We start from the raw sequence: 18,355 nt of genomic DNA, 5'->3' as shown, positions 1-18,355 counted from the left end.
CCGCTGCAGGGCTTTTCAAACACAAGCTTGAACAGACTGTCTGTACTATGGATATTTTCACTGATGATTAAACATCTTTTTATTTTAAACAAGAATAAATTGACACCAGACGTTACATTTGCTGCTAAATGAATATATAAGTCCACTGACTCTTTTTGAATCAATCTGGATTGCAAAAAAAAAAGAAATCTTATCTCATCTATCATCTTCACTGTATGTTTAGCGCTCTCACCCACACATCCTGTCTATTGTCTCCTCGGTGGCGTCATTTTGCGTGTGTGCTCGCGCCATGTGGTCACCTTGGGGGTACAGGTGACACAACATCTTCATAATTTGCATCTTAGAAACATCTGATTACAGAGCAGCCTTCTTCCTCCCTCACACACGTACAGTATCGGTGCTTGTCTGTGTTTCATCACCTATGGAGCGGCGAGGTCTGTCATTATGGCTGTTTTTGGTGTTGGAGTGATTCACAGTCAGTATCAACAAAACATTAGGAGATGAGGAGTCGTGTAGATCGTTCAAAAGAAACGAATAAACGGTATTGTTGTGATTGAGCAACATGGTCGGATTGCTTGAAGCAACGCCTCATTGTAGAGCCACACTTATGGATATGAGTTGTCCTACTTTAAGTTATTGCTCATTTGCAAGAAACTATAATCACAGACAGAGCGGCACCAGAGACACTATAGAAACTGGGAAGCTGTCATCAAACAGTAGTTTATGATTTACATGGGAGAAATGTTCAATTCGGACAATCACAAAGCAAATTGTGTGAAAATGAGCCCATCATAGTCTGAATGGGGCTGTTAAGGCCAGCGTTTCCACACACACACCAAACCACATGCCCATGCACACCAGTGACAGGGGTTTAACTCTATTCAAAAGAGACAAACAGACATAAACGGATGTGTGTTTGCAGGCAGCTGGCTGCCGTCTGCTGGCCTGACAGACCTGTAGAGCAGGCTCCTTCCTCTTATCGGCAGCCGGCTGGTTTGGCTGGTCGTTTGCCTCACTTCCCTCACATTGGCCAGGTGACGCTGCAGCAGAGGAGTGGCCTGGAAAGAGTCAAGTTCATCCAATTCCTAGAACTTCTTTTTATATTATTTGCATTCAAAATGTGAGGTAGATTAGAGGATGAATCGGGATTGTTACTGTGTAAAAAAGGTTTAATACTGACTCGTAATGACAGTAATATTAAGCCTTGGGTACTTGATAAATACTTAAGACACCAGAGTGCCAATATAGTATGTACTGTTTATTGAACACTTGTATTTTACCATCTGTGGCTGTAATTGGTTAAAAGCATGAATCAGAAGCTTCACTGAGAGAAAGATGTGTTATTGATTATCGATTTACTATTAAAAGCTGGAGAGAACCAGGAAAAAAGGGAGGTTACCAAATATGGTCACTTTAACCTGTTTAAAAAAACAAAACAAAGACTGAGTCTTAAAGCAGACTGAGCTGACATACACTTGGGTAAATACATTTTTAAATCCCCATTCAAAGCCAAACAATGGACAGAAAGCAGCTCTGGACTTTCCCGTCAAAGTGAGAGAAAACATTGCATCATTTTGGAGGAAGATGTTCACTAAACACCTTTAGTTTGCTAAAAATGACTTTACACAATTATAATTATGGGTTAAAGAGAGCCAGAGTACCGTACGTCACTGCCAGTGAGCCTTTTTAGTCTCCATTCACATTTCGGATGAGGACAAACCTGAGTGGAGACACGCCCCGCTTTAATTCATTCACAGTGAGCTGCAGCTGCATCTTTCCAACAAGCTTTCAGTCAACTTTTTGTGTCAAGCTGCAAGGATTATAAAATCAGGAATGATAAATCATTAATGGAGTTCAGAGAGGGTTTGAAAACAATATCATACCACAAACCAGAGTTTTCCACAAATTTTCTGTCTCTTTGAACGACGTGAACCAGTGAGTTAAATAAGGCGTTTTGATCAGACAAGAGTTATGAACCAGTCTGTCAACCAGAGATTATTTCCTGTGATGAAAAGGAAAATGCAAATGTCTTTCTCACAGAAAAATAAACTTCTACAACATTTGATAACGTCTGAAAGAAGTGACCGGTAAAACTCTCCCCTGTCTTTCCTGTTTTGTTTTGTGGTTTTTTTTTTTCTTCGCTCTCTTCTAGATTCAAATCCAAACAGCTCTCATGTTACTTCTGCCTGTTTAAACTAGTAGGCAAAGAGGATAAACTGATGCATTTCAAACAATACCATCACGGTTTCTTCCCTCACCACCTGTCAGCCTGGAACCCAACACACCGAAATAACAAAGGAAGAAAAACAACGTCACCTTGAAGAAAGGCGTCCCGTGTGTCACATGACACACCTGTACATTACTGAAGAACGAAGCTTTATGGTTTTATTTTGCTTTTAAAGTTCATTTTGCTGAAATCAAGGATCTCCATTGCAATACCTCTGTATGCATTTAGTCTGAATGTGAATTGTGTTTCACTGCATTTGATCTGTGACGTACTCTGCCTTCACCAACTCTCTTTTACCTCAATGAAAACGAACCTGTTTGTGCTGCTGTCAGCTCAATTGCAGTTTAGTCTTTCCAGACAATGGGCACTGTGTTTATGCCAAATTAATAAATTATGATTATTTTTCTTGCTTGAGGTTTCAGACAGACTCTCGGGATTAAATTATTGTTTGACCTTAACTTAAAATCTAAGCCATCGGAGCTCTGTGAGAAAGCAAATAAATTCTAGCAGCAGTTAATTAGCGTCCTATACTCTTAAAACCTTCAATGTTGAGGAGTATAAATTCAAGGATTCATTGTTTTAAGATTTTGAAGCTACACCAAAAAACAAGTATTGGCTAGCAGTAGCTCTTTGGTAAAAAGTGATTATTTCTAGTAAAATAGTTGGTTTGTTTTTGAATGTTGGTTGGAAGTTTTTTAAAAGTTTACTTGAGTCAGAAGTGCAAAATCTCAATAAAAGACTGTAGACTTATCGACAGACCTAAGAGTGTGGAAGCTGTAGACTTGCGAGACAGTGGCAATTTCCTAATGAAATTGTACTTTTGTTTTTATTGAAATGTACTTTGAAGACGCCTCGCCGCCTCTCGGTCTGTCACGATGATGTAAGATCGAATGTGTGTTTGCTCCACAGGTGGTAAAGGAGTGACTCCCCTTCTCGCGGGGTCGACTCTCCCACCTCTTCCCATAAAACACAAGGTTCCCGCTAGATAGAAAAACACAATAACCTCTCCTGATTGCATGTAAAACATTTATTTGATTGAAACAAATTCGACTTTTATTCAAAGCACCATCACTGCTTCCTAATGTGTGTTTTTAGGTCACATAAGAAAAGTAGGAAATAAACCACATTCATGGATAATTACATCCTTATTTCAAACAGTGGTGGTTAAAAGTCCACACCTCTGACTGAAGGGAGCCCTGCTGTGCTTTCACACTGACAGACTCAAACCTACCTGTGGGGGTTTGCAGCCACTGTTTTATGAGGCCTATACAGAGACTGTCAGGAGGCCCTCCACACCACTCCCCTGCACCCCCTCAGGCTCACTAATGGCCGTTTCACACCTCCAGGAAGGACTATTATCCTGTCAGAGAACTCTTCTTCACAGCAGTGGAAGCTTTGCTCCTGAAAATCACACCCTTCTGCTTGTTTTGTTGACCTGTGGAGTTCACGCACAGGTCTGAGCGGAGGGGATGGAAAGAAACGAGGTCGGGGGAGAGAACAGTGTGGTGGTAAACCTGAGAATTAATACGGTGTTAGGTTGTCATTACACACATAGTCACGCTGGAAAATCCGGTCATCATGTGTATCTGAGGCTGGAACAGTCTATTAGTTCAGACAACTTGTGCACCGAGGAGGTCACTCTGAAACCGACGCTTCACTCCATGAGATCACTACCCTCGGACTGTGAGGTAACGCTGAAGGCATTCCTGAAAACAGGTCTGCTGCATCCACAATCCAGATATACTAAGAAGTGAAGGTTCAGATATGAGGAAGTTGAAACATACTGAAGGCAGAAGACGTTCCTCTGAAGTGTCTATATCCATTGATAAGCTCTACAATAGACTTGCAAAAGTTCCATGAGAATATTTAGAAACAGGCATGCCTAACAGAACAGTTCAGTTCAGATTGTTCTTCATAATCTCAACTGATTTTTGGATTCAGTTTTGCAACAGCTTTATGAGGTGTGCTGCCCCCTGCTGATCGAAATAAGTACAACTCATCACACCTGAAGGAACGACACAGCCAGCCTCCATCCACCATGGACAGGTGAAAAAGCAAAAATGTTGATATTCGGTTTTGTCTGATACTTTTTAATGAAATACAGTACAGATTTCCCTGACAAATAGAAACAACACATTCAGTTGAAAATAAAATGCCATACAAAAAAGTTATACTGACAAATTTTCTTAAATGTTTCAGATTTGGTTACATTTTTGTGGGATTTTACAGGTAATCTAACACCAAAGCTCAGATTTATGTAGCTACACAACTAAATATATTTTATCAAGCTTGGTCCTTATTAAAATACATCCATTTTTAATAAATACAAAACACTGTTGTTGGTTTTTCAAAAATAATGTTTTCCATACAATTTTATGTCTCACCATTAAGTACTGCCAGGAGAAAGCAGTTTGTAATGCTACATGCTACACTGTATATCACCTACTGAGGTGCCCACATGTCGGAAAGGTAAAGACATTTTTCTTTTGGTTCTCTATAGATGACTTGTAAGAAATGAAAGAAATGACAGAACAGTTTAATTGATGACTGTAATTAAACCTTTTGTACATCGATTTATCCAATATGTCATGTGGGACTGGACAGGGGGATGGTGGCTCCCAGATGAAACACACATATGTTGAGAAAGGCTAAAAAAAACGACTATACTTAGGAACACTAAGCACTACACCACTCTGTCATCCAAATAACTTTAATTAAGTTACTACATTTGTTACAACTAGTTGTGTTCACACAACACCGGTAATCATAAAAGTGTAAAAAGAAAGACTATAACTGAAAACTATAAACAGAAAAGAAGACATTAGGTGATTTAAAACATCCAGTGTTACAGGAATGAAAGCTTGTTCAAGACTTGCGAGTGTCATTGGCACTTCGACAGAATCTCCTGACAGCTTTTGTATACTTTCACCAAGCAGTTGAGCCTCGGCTTGGAACTCTGGAAAAGAAAAAAAAAAGATACGATGTTCATTAGATTCAGGTTTCTGTGAATGACAGTGGTTGTGTTGCTAGCGGTGTCTGAGAGGAACAAAGCAAAAATTTGCCCATCGTATCCGTGACATGAAGTCATGGATCCTCACCTGAAACAACGGCACAACACTGGACACTGCATTCAGTTCTGACGGGTCCTTCAAGAGTACGCAAAGGTAGTAGATGATTTGATGCTTGAAGGGAAAAAAAAGACAAGGCATTACTCAAAAATCACATGCAATCAACAAATCAGCTGTAGAGTTACGACAAGACCACTACTCACGTACCATGTAAATAGCTTCATTGATGACAATATCTTTGATCTTGCTCATCTCAATGAAGGTGGTGACTTCACGCCCTGAAGCGTAACTTGAGGAAACCTGGATGCCTAAAGAGCCGATAATCAGGAGGGACTCATGGTCCACCTTCACAAAGTGGATGTACAGCATCATGCCCAAGAGGGTGACGACTATAGCACCGGACAGGACAGCCGTGTTCTGGAAAGAAAAAGAGGAAAAAATTCATCAGTGAGTCCTGATATGACATACATGCTTGCATCTTTCATTCTTTTTAACACAAGAACAAATTATTTCATAAACAACTCTGAAAATAGCCATTACAAGCTGTCAAGGTTTATCGAAGAATGAAATGTAACATAAAAATGTCAGAGTCATGTGTGTGACTACTGTGCTTTAGAAATCATCAGATGAAGCCCTTAATCATTCAGGATCACAGATGCATGAACATCGTCATTCTAGTCAATAATATACTCTGCAGTAATAGAAATTAAACACAAAAAGCAAGGAAAATTAGGTTTGGTAGATTATTTATTTAAAAAAAAAGCTATTCTCACACTTCGGAAATCATTCTTTCTAGGATGTCAGTGTTCACAGTAGGAAAAACTGTTGGTTCTTTTGAAACACAAACAAAATTAAATATATAAATTAGATTTAAAAAGAAATATCAGTAATTACACTGCTTTTCAAAACACCACTTATTTCTACAGGTGCTGGAAAACCAAAGATTAAAACAAAACATATAAATTTTTTTTATAACATTGTAATGTCTTAAACTGAACGCAAAAAGTCAAGTCTTAAATACTGATAGTGTGCTTCATGATGACAGCACGGATGGGCAACTAATTTACCCAAAGGATCACATGAAATAAAGCACTATTATTGAGGATGGAGACATAAACTGACTTCAGTTTAGTTCAATATTAATTATCTGTTGATAGAAAGCATTTTATGATAGAATTTTTATGAGATACATTTGCGTGGCGTCACTTTCTCAGTCTTCATCTGGAAATCATTATTACAGTTTTTCAGTTTTCACCTTTTTTTGAAATCTATAACCTTTATACATTATCAGAACTTCTATTTTGAATTTCATATTCCTGAAATGATTTAGCTGGATGCATAAAACTCCACTAAGCCCAATGAGACAGGTGTTGATCCTGAGAGAGTAAGTATAAGGTCAAAAGAGTCAAAACCATAGGAATGACAAGATCACGCATATGCTCAAGTTGGTCTCTATTATAACGTCAGGTTTAGCATAAATAGTGGCGATCTTTGAAATCGATAAGACATTTCTCTTTTTTTTTAACATTTATATATCTTTTCAACAGTTCTGTGACAGTGACTGTGATTATTAATGCCACGATGAGTGAATAACGTAACATGTTATGAAATGACGATGAAACAACTAAATGTTAGTAACTATTGACTTGCAATAATAAAGGAAACTGCATCTCACCTGTGTGAAGAAGAACACGACGTAAGCCAACAGCCACACGCAGCAGGTGTACACCAGCACCTTACCGATGGAGACTTTAGGGGAGCTCACAGTGAACTCACTGCAGAAGCTGGAGTGTTTCTGGCAGTCCAGAGAGATGGTTTTACCACTGATGTCAGTGTATTTCTCGTCCTCCATTGTGCGTGCGGCAAAAACGACGTGAAAGGAGAAGAAAGGCGAGCATGTAGACTACAGTTAGCCTTGAGCTAACGTAGGTTATCAACTCCAGCAGAGGTCAGCAGCTTGTAATAATAATATTTAGAAAAAAATACAAAGTCGCCGTAAAAGGTGGGATGATAAATACATATCCGGGTTACAAAACAAATAAAAAAGCATATAACGGCGAAACTTTTAATACTTGCAATATAACAACGCTCCACATTCCCTTCGGCTGGTTGGTTAGTTAGTGACACCGGAGTGTCCCGGTTGGACGGAGTTTCTGTAAGTGCTTCTGACTCAGTATCGGTCAAGTTTGTTAGACGTGTCAACAAGATGAGAAAATCACAGCAATAGTGACTGATTAGCAGTGTGTGACACTTAAAATAAATTCAACAGGCAGTGTGTCTATACAGGTTGTCTCCCCCTCAGCTGTGATTTCGGTGTACGCCGGTGAAACATTCAAGCATATCTGAAGCAGCTGGAAAGGACAAAGCATTATGGGTAATGGCTGTGGTTATTTCATGTTTGTTTAATTCCTTTTCAAATATTATTTTAGAAAAGATTGTCTTCAAAAATTGAACCAGTAATATTTTATAAATACTTAAAAAAATATATAAGACAGTATGCGCATCTTAAATACATAAAAACGACTCGTCTTGGTGGAGAGGATGATACGTAAGAACTTTATTTCCCAGAATGCACCGCCGTTCGAAATGACCTTTGACCCCTGGATAAAAACAAGCCGATCAGCTGATGTAAAAGCAACAAAATCTTCAGGGGTCCGACACAAAATACCCCAGATAACTTTACCAGCATCGGCAGCTATTTGTACGGTTGTACAGTACAGTCTCGTTTTAGATCGTGTCGAGGCGGCGCTTAGTGTAGTCGTCGTTCGCCGGACTGGTAGCATCTGCTAGTAGGTCAGTGGACTGAAATGAAGGTTGTTTGTTTCTTCAGGAGTGTGTCTCTTTGTGTAGCTGCTGTGAGCTAACTGCAGGTTATTATCGAGCTACTTGTAAGTGGAAACTTACTTATTCAAGCTAACTTACTATAATTACAAATATATGCAGTGGAAGCTAATGTTCGGTAGCGAGATCTTGTAACAAAACAAACTACCGGCAACGTTTGAAGTTACAACTTGAGCCTGTTTACTTGACATCTTTAGTGTTTGGTTTGCTTTTGAGAAACGGTTTTTACCATTCTGACACAAAGTAGTAATAAGGTGCTCAGTTGATGCGATATCGGCAGCTTTGTGCTTGAGTGAAATTGAGTGAAAGGGGTTAAATGACATCTGGTCATAGATATTTACCTCGCCGTGCCATAACTTGGTGTCCAGCCTTGCACTTATTTCGCAATCCCCACTTCGGTTCTGCAACTCTTCGGAAGCAGGTGTTTTGTTGTCAGGTCTGACATGAGTGGTCAGGGTTCAGCTGTAGATAAAGGCATGAACACAGTCCTCGTCTGCCAGGAGAGCTACGCCTGTGGGGGTTCAGATGAGGCCGCGTTTGAGTGCGATGAATGTGGCAGTCTGCAGTGTGGTCGCTGTGAACTGGAGCTGCATCGGCAGGAGCGGATGAGGAATCACGACCGGGTTCGGATCGCACCGGGCCACGTTCCTTTCTGTGACTCGTGTAAAGGTGACAGCAGCTGCTCTGTCAGGCTCAGAGCGGTCGTGCGCTGCCAGGGTTGTAAGATAAACCTGTGTTTGGATTGCCAGAAACGCACCCATGGTGGAGTCAACAAGAGGAAGCACCCACTGACACTTTATCCCCCCGCCAAAGCTCCTCAGGAGAACAGTGTTAGTGCTGGGGAGAGCGAGATGGAAATCCTTAAAGCCAAGCTGGAGAAAGTGTGCAGCTTCCTGTTAGTGGATGAGAAGGAGGAGATGCAGGTATGTGCCAGAGAAAACACATCAGCATTCCAGACCTAACTTCTTCATTCTAGTCTGCTTGTATTTCAAGATGAGAATGAAGGGTATCATGGCTTGCAGAAGAATTTAAGACATGTTGTAATGATTTCGATGATATCGTGTGTGGATTCTCAGGTGAAGGATGAGGAGGACTTTGTCAACAGATTGGGCTGCAGACCAGATGAACTCCTGAAGGTGGTCTCCATCTTTGGAAACACCGGGGAGGGAAAATCCCACACCCTCAACCACACCTTCTTTCTCGGAAGAGAAGTTTTCAAGACCTCCCCCACTCAAGAGTCCTGTACTGTAGGAGTTTGGGCAGCTATGGACCCTCTTCACTGGGTTGTAGTCATCGACACAGAGGGCCTGCTTGGAGCTGGTAGGTGACAAGCCATTCTCCCTTTTTTTTTAATGTTTTAATTAAGATTGCTTTTTGTTAATATAAATAACCATCTTTTCTTCTCCCAGGAGCCAATCAGGGTCAGCGTACCCGCCTGCTCCTCAAGGTCCTGGCTATTTCTGATGTTGTCATCTATCGAACACACGCTGACCGTCTCCATGATGATCTCTTCAAGTTTCTCGGTGATGCATCAGATGCCTACATCAAACATTTTGCCAGGGAGTTGAAGGCGACCACTACCCGCTGTGGCCTGGATGTCCCGTTGTCCACTCTTGGCCCTGCTGTGATTATCTTCCATGAAACGGTTCACACCAAGCTGCTTGGCTCAGGTACACCAAAGAAGTCCATTTTTGCTTTGAACTGTACTTTTTTTTTTGCTTTTTAGGGATTTTCTAGTTTTGTTGAATTATCCTCATGTAATCATATTGTTCATTGTGTTTGTCCTGGCTGCTGCGTGTTCTCAAAATGAAGACAAACCATCGGAGTCAGCCGACCGTCTGCTCCAGGAGCGTTTCAGAAAGCTGGGACTGTTTCCTGAAGCGTTCAGCTCCATTCAGTACCGTGGGACTCGGACCTACAACCCTCCTACAGACTTCAGCGGGTTGCTGCGCAGTCTGGAGCAGCAGCTGGACAACAATACCACTCGCTCACCACGATCTGCCAGCGTCATCTTCAAAGCCCTACAGGTTCCTATGTGTAACACATGTGTATGGATTACTTTGTAAATGAACATTTTGGAATGTTATTCAGATCTTCTCAAATCTCCTTCGTTCAGGCCCTGAGTGAACGCTTTAGTGGGGATATTTCAGATGAGCACATGACGAGCAACTCCTTTTTTCCCGATGAGTACTTTACCTGCTCCAGCATCTGCCTCAGCTGTGGGTATGTATCTACATGCAGAAAATAAAGTAGCCTAAAACTAAATTTGTAGATGGTATAGTGACCGTCTTACATGGAAAAGGGTGATGTATTCCATTGTCAGATTCTCTCGGGCTTATTAATCTTGTTCATGTTACATATTCACACAGTAAGTCTGTCCTTTGCCTCTGAGCTGGTGTGCTCCCTCTTTCAGGTCAGGCTGTAAGAGAAGCATGAATCACTTGAAGGAAGGACTTGACCACGAAGCCAAACATCGCTGCCGCTACTCCGCGCAGTATGACAACCGCATCTATACCTGCAAGGCGAGTGCAAACACTCTGCGCGTTGTGCGGCGTGTCTGTTTGACGGTGGTTCTGAGTGTCTGCGTTGAACTCCACAGGCCTGCTACGAGGGAGGAAAGGAGGTAATCGTGGTTCCCAAAACGACGGCCTCGTCTGACTCACCGTGGTTTGGCTTGGCCATCTACGCCTGGTCCGGGTGAGTCCAGCTTCTGCTGCCTCAAGAAATTCAATACTCCCCCATTAAGTGGGATGAAAAACTAGGCCACAATACGAGATGTGATCCACTGTCTGTCCATGTGACATCTCTGTTTTTGCTGAAACTGCGATCTTTTTGTCTTTGTACAGATACGTTATTGAGTGTCCCAACTGTGCAGTGATCTACAGAAGCAGACAGTACTGGTATGGAAACCAGGATCCAGTGGAAACCGTGGTCAGAACTGAGATCCAGCACATCTGGCCAGGGGTACAAGATAAATAGATTCTTTTTGAATAAATTAAAGACATTTGGAAGCCAAGATTTTTTTGAAGTCAAAAGAATCAAGTCACATTTAAAATATAGTGCAGTTTGTTCTCAAAGTAAACAAGCATGCTGATCAGTGTTGTGCGCCAACGTTTTTAATGCTAAATGAAAATTTCCATAGATGATGCTACTGTACATTCGTAAAAATGAAAACAGGAAGTTGTTATATATTATCATGAACCACTTCTCTGTAGTTTATCTTAACTCTGTTGTCCTCTCTGTGTCTTTTTCGTAGTCTGACGGCTTTTTGAAGGACAACAACAATGCTGCACAGAGGTTGTTGGACGGAGTTAAATACATTTCTCAGTCCGTTTCCGAACTGAGCGTCAAGCCTGCCAAAGCTGTAACCTCCTGGCTCACAGACCAGATTGCTCCTGCCTACTGGAAACCCAACTCCCTCATTCTGGTACAAGACTTCACTAGGAGTGCAGAATAACTGAAGCACATAAAGCACAGAGAGTGGTATTCTCGCCTATATATGTACTTCGTTAAAGTAAATCCAGGTTCCTCTGTTTATAGAAATGCTATAAGTGTGGCGAGGAGTTCCAGCCGAATGACACGAAGCACCACTGTCGTGCCTGCGGGGAGGGCTTCTGTGACGCCTGCTCCTCCAAATCGCGGCCAGTCCCCGAGCGGGGCTGGGGCCTCGCTCCAGTGAGAGTCTGCGACGCCTGTTTCCACAACAGAGAAATCCCAGCCGGTACGCAATTTATGTGAATTTACCACCCAGCAGCAATCCCTGTTAACCTTCACAAGGGTTATTTTGTCAGCAAACTGTGATGTCTGGTTTGATCGGTGTGTGTTTCCCTGTTGTAGAGTTGCTGGATGCCGCCCTGGAGGAGGAGGGAGGCACCCTGATAGCCAGGAAAGTTGGAGAGGCCGTTCAGAACACCATAGGCGCTGTCGTCGGCGCCATCGACATACCGCTTGGTGAGCCTGCGAGCTCTCTCGTTTTGGAAAAGATAGAATTTGTACAATACAGAACGCTGGCTCTTTCCGTCCAGGCCTGGTGAAGGACGCAGCCCGCCCGGCCTACTGGGTCCCAGACCAGGACATCCACTCCTGCTGCGCGTGCCAAAGGGAGTTCAGCCCGCGCCTCTCCATCCATCACTGCCGTGCCTGTGGACAGGGCGTGTGCGACGACTGCTCCCAGGAGCGCCGCCCCGTGCCGTCCCGCGGCTGGGACCACCCTGTGAGGGTCTGCAGCGGCTGCAATCAGAAGTCCGGGGAGCTCTAGCAGCAGCAGGAGGCGGAGGAGAAGGAGGAGAAGCGTTTGGATGGTTTAATCACCTCGATAAAAACTGGAAGTGACGTTTTAGTCTGGCTTAAAGAGGCTTAACTAAGAGTTTTCTTGCCGGCAGGATTGACAATTCTTTTTTGTTGATTTTTTTTTTTTTTTAACGCTGGTCTTGTATCACTTCAGTCCTTTTATTCTATTTCACTTCAATATGTGTGTAATTGACACTGTGAAGAGAACCAGTCAGAGTGAGACTTGAATATCTACAAGACGAAACAGCAGCGATGATGAAAGTGACAGCGGCTGCATAACAGCTGAGCACAGGTAATTCTATATGCCCCCCCCCCCCTTGAATATACCACTGCACAAGAAACCCCCCCACCCCCCAACCTCACACTCCTCCCAGATGTGACATACTTATATTACATGCACCTTTATGTCTGGGTTGGGGTACACAACAAAACCGTTTTTTTTTAAAAATGGAAGTACTGACTGATTTTATACTGAAGCGGTATCAGGGAACGATAACCCCTCCCCTTCCCACACACCGTCTCCTAAATTACCCACAATTAATTCTGATCCATGTTTAAATGGTTCTTAAGTCATGTTCTTCCTACTCAGTATTGATTGTGCTCGTTGGCTTCAAGAAGAAAATACTAGAACAATCGGAAGCCGTTCAGTAGCATTGAGATGCATTCCAACTTATATACTTAGTAATTACTACTTACATAAGCCCTGGATCCTTTGTGGTTGTGTGTGTGTGTGTGTGTGTGTGTGTGTGTGTGTGTGTGTGTGTGTGTGTGTGCGTGCTTGAATGGGCAGATGTTAGAAGAACAGCCTTAATAATGCTGTCCAGAGTAAGTGTTTCGATTTTATTCAGAATATACATATACAGTAATAATACATATATGGGGGAAAAGTTTACTTTATTAGGGAAATTTTTAAATTGCCTCATTTTGTCTTGAAATGTCAAAACTACTATATATTAGCAGGAATAGCGTGACTGAAGTAAGTAGGACTCATTGCGACAGCTTTTCTAGAGTGGCTGGCTCACAGTAGCTAAAGATTTCAAACCATCTTTGAGGCTGGCCCCTCAAAACAGGAGCTAATTACACAAGTTTATTTTATTTTTTCTTTTCTTTTTTCTGTCAATTCAAAAACTGCAAAGCTTTGAATGAGCTGCAGCATCAGGTCAGTCGCGTTTAAGGCTGCTCGTATTGAAACAGTAGTCGCATTTTCTGTTGACTGTTTTAAGATTTGACTTGATTTAGTATCAGACTTTGACTTGAGTCAGAACAATCTCATCACTGCTTCTGTCTGGTCGAACGAATATAAATCTGTCATGAAACCAGTCACTATCTTCTGTTTATATACGCTCATACGACATGTATTAAACTCCAAAAAAAAAACCCACAAGAAACATGGGTGTATGTGTCATTCAAGAAAAAAAACGCATGAATCAGTTTATTAAATCTTCACTGTCGGGATTGAACAGGAATTAGAAAAAGTGGTGATTTACAAAGAAAACAGCACTGCACTTTGAAAAAGCAAGTCAGCAATTTCTCGTGATTATTAAGAAAATCAGAGTAAGTGCACTTCTGTTCAAAAGGGAAGCAGATTTGGAAAATAAAAGCATGAACAAAAAAAATATTCCCCTGAGAATAAAGGCAGCATATTTCTGAGCTCTGAGTAGAACTTCCTGTAAAACATAAATCCTGGCTGATGGGTTAAAACCACTTTGTTGGAGAAGTTTTAATCGTTGCCCTCGGCGCTGGCTCTCAGCTCTCCTCCCTCCTGGTAGTCGGTGTTGTACGGGAAGTAGTAGAGGTCGTGCTTGACGGCCATGAGCAGGCCGGGGAGCCCCCGGCAGCCGCCCAGGTTGGAGGAGAACACCACGCTGGGGATGGAGTCGTTAGCGGCCGGGTGGGGGGACGGGATGGTTCGCAGGAGGTGGCCGTCCTTCAAGCTCCATAATCTCGTGTAGCAATCTTGACCCACTGCGGGGGGAGAAAGAGAGGGATTCGGTCTGACTTTAGCGTAGAGAAGCTTTTTGATGGTTCTTACGACCTTTGATCTTGATCGTCCGGTACCTGCCAACAGGAGGCCCTCACGCTCGTTGACGTGGACGGGGAGGTAGGCGTGCTCGTTGTGATGACCCTGGTACTCCTGCACTGGCTTTGACACTCGCACATCCCACAGCTTGATCTGCACACACACAAAAAAAAGAAAACATGCGGATTAAGTACTGCTAATTTCCGAACATTAACTTAGCAAAACAAATAAGAAAGCGCCTGACCTGGCCCAGCATGTCAGCAGCCACCAGGTAGTTCTCGTCCTGCAGGACGCGTACGGAAGTGATGGCCGACTCCTGATGGAAGCGGTTGGCCTTCCAGCTCTGGTCCCGGCGGCCGCGCTGCCGCAGGTCCATGCTGAAGATCTCCCCGGATCTGCAGCCGTTGAACAGGACGGGGACCTGGAGGAGTTACAGCGCCTTCAGCCTTTGTGCTCCTCTTTATGACAGGATGCCTCTGAGGTGAAGATCAACTCACCCTGTGGGCAAACTGCTGAGCCAAGACATCACTGCCGACGCTGTACGTCTGCGTTCGGCCCGTCTCTGCATCCTTTATGATGACCCTGCGAGAGAGGCCTGTCCACACACACACACACACACACACACACGCATAAAGACAGTCATTTTAGAGCGGTGAACTGAGGAGGAGTTATTGTTACTGATCAGAATAAAACGGAATTAAACTGACCAGTGCTGAAGGTTTTGTCAAACTGAGGGTTGAGACACCAGGCACACGACCAAGCCGTGGAGATCTTGAAGCTGCAGAGCATCCCAGGCTGATCTGAGGAGAGACGGTGACAAACAAGAGGATAAGTGTTGAAATGAGAAGGTACAAAGCAATTAATCCTTTTTTTTAATTAGAGTCTGCCAACACATGAGAACACTACCAACCCAGTGATGGCTCAGCAGTTAAAGAGAATCATGCTCATTCTGATAAAGCTGTTTCAAAATCAGTTTAAAAACTGAAGTGTTCTGAGGATTTTCAGCAGTAACAAAACAAAACCTTTGAAATTATGTTGCTATCGTGACATGAAGCAGTAATACAATGCGTAATAGAAGCAGTGTGATGAGCTGGACAGACCTGGGTTGGAGTTGCTAAAAAGGGAAGCAGGAAGCAAACTGACGCAGCCGGGAGTGTCTGCCACTCCCACCAGACAGAGCCTGGCAGTCACTCCAGTCAAGGAACGAACAAGGGAGCACTTGTCAAAACAAAACCCAAAAAATCTGAACAGTCAAAACTGTTGGAGTCTTTTTAAAAACAACTACAAATCCTTAATTTACTGTCAGCTGTGATTTCCAGCTCTCAAAAAGCTGAGGAAGGATACAACACATGAGAATCGGGATAGTTGACTGAGGCCCAGCAGATGGAATTCACCTAGAAAAACATTGAATCAGAGTGAAGATGTTCATAACAAGAACATGGACTCATATTTGGATATTCTCAACGCAATGCACAAAATGAAGGGACAGCCACCTTGCGATTGGTGAAATACAGGTTGTCGCACATTTCCACAGACAGGGAGCCTCGGCTGCTGCTGCTGAAGTTCATGATGCCGTATTTGCAGCCGCCGTGGTAGACGTCGTTCACGGTGAACACTCGCTCACACGCCGAATCTCCCTAAAATAGCAGAGCAAGTCAGAAAAGAAGTAAACAAACAGCGGATGCAGATGTTTTAAACTGCAACTTAAATTGAAAATGTGTGAGTTTAAGTGATGTGTGTGTGTCAATATGTGTTTGTTCTCACCACTATGAGTCTGAAGTTGTCGGTGTTCGGGCTGCTGTTGTCTGTGCTCTGGATCTCCAGTTTGTGGCGTCTCATCCCGCTGACCTTCACCTCATGGATGAGCCTGAAAAACAACAGGAGTGCTCATCCAGAAACAACGCACTACATATAAGCTGTTTCTTGAGATGCATGACAGCTGTGGGTATTGAAGTGAAGAGTAAGGATATAAGATGAAGATGAAGATGAATGCATTTTGCATAAGATAAACCATTTTAAATGTACACGTGCATACAGTACCTGCAGTAGGAGTTCTCGGGTAACAGGCCAAGGTGCCGTTTTTGCAGCAGCAGTGAGGTGTTTAGTCCTGTCCGTGGGGCTTTCTAGACCAGAAGAGGACACATGTTCTATCATCAGAAACTAGATTCTGAATTTAATGGAGAAAAACCTTTTCTTTTTGATCGTCTCAGAAATGCACGATGTGAAGCTACTACATTTGCCTCCACACCCAAAATGATTTAAGAGCTGGGAAAGCACGTTTGACTTGAAGACCATTCCTTTATATTGATAACATCAACCATTCCGACAGTGCAGTAACTATACAAATTGAGTTTCTATAGTGTGTGCACATGTACAAAATGAAGCATATTATTATAAATAAAGCTTGGCAGCAAAAAAAAAAAAAAACAAAAAAACTTACTTTTCTTGACTTTTCATCCTCTTCTAGCAGCTTGCTTCTCGTTTTTTCCCTTTCCTTCTCCTGCAGCTGCTCTCTGGTCAGTGGGTTACAGTTGTTATGTCCAGGCAAAAGGCGAAAGTACCGGTTTTTCTCAGGGTCGAAGTAAAAGCCCGGCAGCTCTGGAATGACGCAAAATTTAGCCCATGGAACTGGTCTAAATTTGAACTGCAATCATTTTTGTCAGTGTGTTCATAATGAATTCCAAATTGCCTTCAGTGTATTCATATAATTGTTGCAAAAAGACAATGAATTTATGTTCAGCTCCTGTATCGGTAATTAGAGGTGGGAGAATGTTATCAAGACATACTGCTCAGAAGTTAGCTGCTGGAGGAGCACTGGTGTCTCATACTGACCTGGTGCAGGACTGCTTGCTTTAGAATCAGACGAGGAAGATGAGGCATGTGAGGAAGACGGTGAAGATGAGGGCGGAGGGGGAAGTGATGCCGCAGAAGACGGGTTATGGTGTCTCCTCTGAGGTGTTCTGTAGGATGGCCCTGCATCATCGTGTCCATACCTGTGATGAGTGACATCTATTAGCAACACAAACACTCTTCCTTCAATAAGATCAGACTGCAGAGGACTGTCTAACATCATCAGTATCCAACATTTCTGACTTGACTGACAGACACATCCTGTGACTGACATTTTTATACCACACTTGAGTGTGTACATATGTTTATATGATGATGATGTCTTAAATATGCTTACCACTGTGAAAAAGTAGGGCTGCTAAAATGAGTTTCGTTGCTTCTAAAGCAATGACAACAAAGACCTTCCTCTTCAAAGAACAGACAAAATCCACCCAAACTGGAATGTGTGTGTTGGGCACACTTTGCTAATCCACTCTGACTTATGCTAAATACATTTCTAGATGAGTTTGAAGACCTCTGCTACAGAATAATCTGGTTGTAATACTTGATGGTTGATTTCAGTACCATCTGTGTCAGTACTTGTTGAACGTACCACTGGTCGTCCTGTGCTGATCTCTGCCTGGAGCCTCTGAACCATCCCTGGCGTTGGCCAGCACCCTGTCGCCTGCGCGGTCGTTGTCCTTCTCGCCCGTTCCACTTCCTCATACCTTTCTTGTGGGTTTTTAGGTCCGGATCACGTTGTCTTTCTGTCTTTCATCCACTTTCTTTCGGTGTGTTTACGTCTCGGCTAACTTAGCAACTTAGCTTTAGCACTCTGAAGCTAATATCAGCGACACATGTTGAGGGAAATCTGTTCTGTGTATGTCTTCCACTTAACACGAGTAGCGAAACTAAGGCTCAAAGAACCAAAATCCTCCTAACAAACTTTATTTTCGACTTATACTAAGGACTGGAGTAAAGTTAGAAATATCCAAACACCATGAGCTACCTACTGTACTGTTGCTGCTCTGTAGTCCCGCCTCCACACGCCGGTCATTGGTCAAATCTGAACCTCATTGC

General features: G+C 42.8%; 3 protein-coding genes across 7 annotated transcripts; 1 reads left to right on the top strand and 2 right to left on the bottom strand.

Annotated features, from left to right (window-relative positions):
* Positions 1 to 4,324: 4,324 nt before the first annotated feature.
* Positions 4,325 to 7,395, bottom strand: LOC115401747 (phosphatidylinositol N-acetylglucosaminyltransferase subunit H-like). Its single transcript, XM_030110053.1, has 4 exons — positions 6,971 to 7,395; positions 5,503 to 5,712; positions 5,326 to 5,409; positions 4,325 to 5,183 (listed from the first exon to the last, which is right to left on the bottom strand). Exons 1-4 carry the CDS (start codon positions 7,145 to 7,147, stop codon positions 5,109 to 5,111), a joined length of 546 nt encoding a protein of 181 aa, XP_029965913.1. The 5' UTR covers positions 7,148 to 7,395; the 3' UTR covers positions 4,325 to 5,108.
* On the top strand, positions 6,733 to 13,307 carry LOC115401745 (zinc finger FYVE domain-containing protein 1-like). Of its 5 annotated transcripts, none has more exons than XM_030110047.1 (13): positions 6,733 to 6,743; positions 8,391 to 9,059; positions 9,213 to 9,456; positions 9,546 to 9,806; positions 9,949 to 10,163; positions 10,253 to 10,359; positions 10,550 to 10,658; positions 10,736 to 10,833; positions 10,983 to 11,100; positions 11,393 to 11,563; positions 11,677 to 11,857; positions 11,974 to 12,087; positions 12,162 to 13,307. In XM_030110047.1, the coding sequence occupies exons 2-13, from the start codon at positions 8,580 to 8,582 to the stop codon at positions 12,392 to 12,394; spliced, it is 2,331 nt and encodes a 776-aa protein (XP_029965907.1). In that variant the 5' UTR covers positions 6,733 to 6,743; positions 8,391 to 8,579; the 3' UTR covers positions 12,395 to 13,307. The 5 variants fall into 5 exon arrangements, with proteins under 5 accessions (XP_029965907.1, XP_029965906.1, XP_029965910.1 ...); XM_030110050.1 differs by lacking the exon at positions 6,733 to 6,743 and adding an exon at positions 7,890 to 8,083 and having other exon boundaries at positions 8,884 to 9,059; XM_030110051.1 differs by lacking the exon at positions 6,733 to 6,743 and adding an exon at positions 7,890 to 8,088 and having other exon boundaries at positions 8,886 to 9,059.
* Positions 13,308 to 13,822: 515 nt separating this feature from the next.
* On the bottom strand, positions 13,823 to 18,310 carry wdr21 (WD repeat domain 21). The gene is made up of 13 exons (XM_030110052.1): positions 17,889 to 18,310; positions 17,279 to 17,439; positions 16,887 to 17,044; positions 16,487 to 16,569; positions 16,211 to 16,313; positions 15,940 to 16,083; positions 15,791 to 15,840; positions 15,547 to 15,626; positions 15,154 to 15,246; positions 14,944 to 15,041; positions 14,691 to 14,867; positions 14,485 to 14,599; positions 13,823 to 14,391 (listed from the first exon to the last, which is right to left on the bottom strand). The coding sequence occupies exons 1-13, from the start codon at positions 17,999 to 18,001 to the stop codon at positions 14,147 to 14,149; spliced, it is 1,620 nt and encodes a 539-aa protein (XP_029965912.1). The 5' UTR covers positions 18,002 to 18,310; the 3' UTR covers positions 13,823 to 14,146.
* Positions 18,311 to 18,355: the final 45 nt, after the last annotated feature.

Source organism: Salarias fasciatus, chromosome 15, assembly GCF_902148845.1.
Source record: "Salarias fasciatus chromosome 15, fSalaFa1.1, whole genome shotgun sequence".
Lineage (NCBI taxonomy): Eukaryota > Metazoa > Chordata > Actinopteri > Blenniiformes > Blenniidae > Salarias > Salarias fasciatus.
This window is presented reverse-complemented; position numbering and strand designations above follow the sequence as displayed.

Excerpts from the sequence above, each read along its gene's own strand:
- LOC115401747 (XM_030110053.1), bottom strand. The coding sequence starts at position 7,147 with ATGGAGGACGAGAAATACACTGACATCAGTGGTAAAACCATCTCTCTG. Across the intron at positions 5,410-5,502 it reads TCAATGAAGCTATTTACATG|CATCAAATCATCTACTACCT; the intron begins GTACGTGAGTAG and ends TTTCCCTTCAAG. Across the intron at positions 5,184-5,325 it reads GTGTTGTGCCGTTGTTTCAG|AGTTCCAAGCCGAGGCTCAA; the intron begins GTGAGGATCCAT and ends TTTCTTTTCCAG.
- LOC115401745 (XM_030110047.1), top strand. The coding sequence starts at position 8,580 with ATGAGTGGTCAGGGTTCAGCTGTAGATAAAGGCATGAACACAGTCCTC. Across the intron at positions 9,060-9,212 it reads ATGAGAAGGAGGAGATGCAG|GTGAAGGATGAGGAGGACTT; the intron begins GTATGTGCCAGA and ends GTGGATTCTCAG. Across the intron at positions 10,834-10,982 it reads GCCATCTACGCCTGGTCCGG|ATACGTTATTGAGTGTCCCA; the intron begins GTGAGTCCAGCT and ends GTCTTTGTACAG.
- wdr21 (XM_030110052.1), bottom strand. The coding sequence starts at position 18,001 with ATGAGGAAGTGGAACGGGCGAGAAGGACAACGACCGCGCAGGCGACAG. Across the intron at positions 16,084-16,210 it reads ACAACTTCAGACTCATAGTG|GGAGATTCGGCGTGTGAGCG; the intron begins GTGAGAACAAAC and ends CTGCTATTTTAG. Across the intron at positions 15,841-15,939 it reads TGTATTTCACCAATCGCAAG|GTGAATTCCATCTGCTGGGC; the intron begins GTGGCTGTCCCT and ends ATGTTTTTCTAG.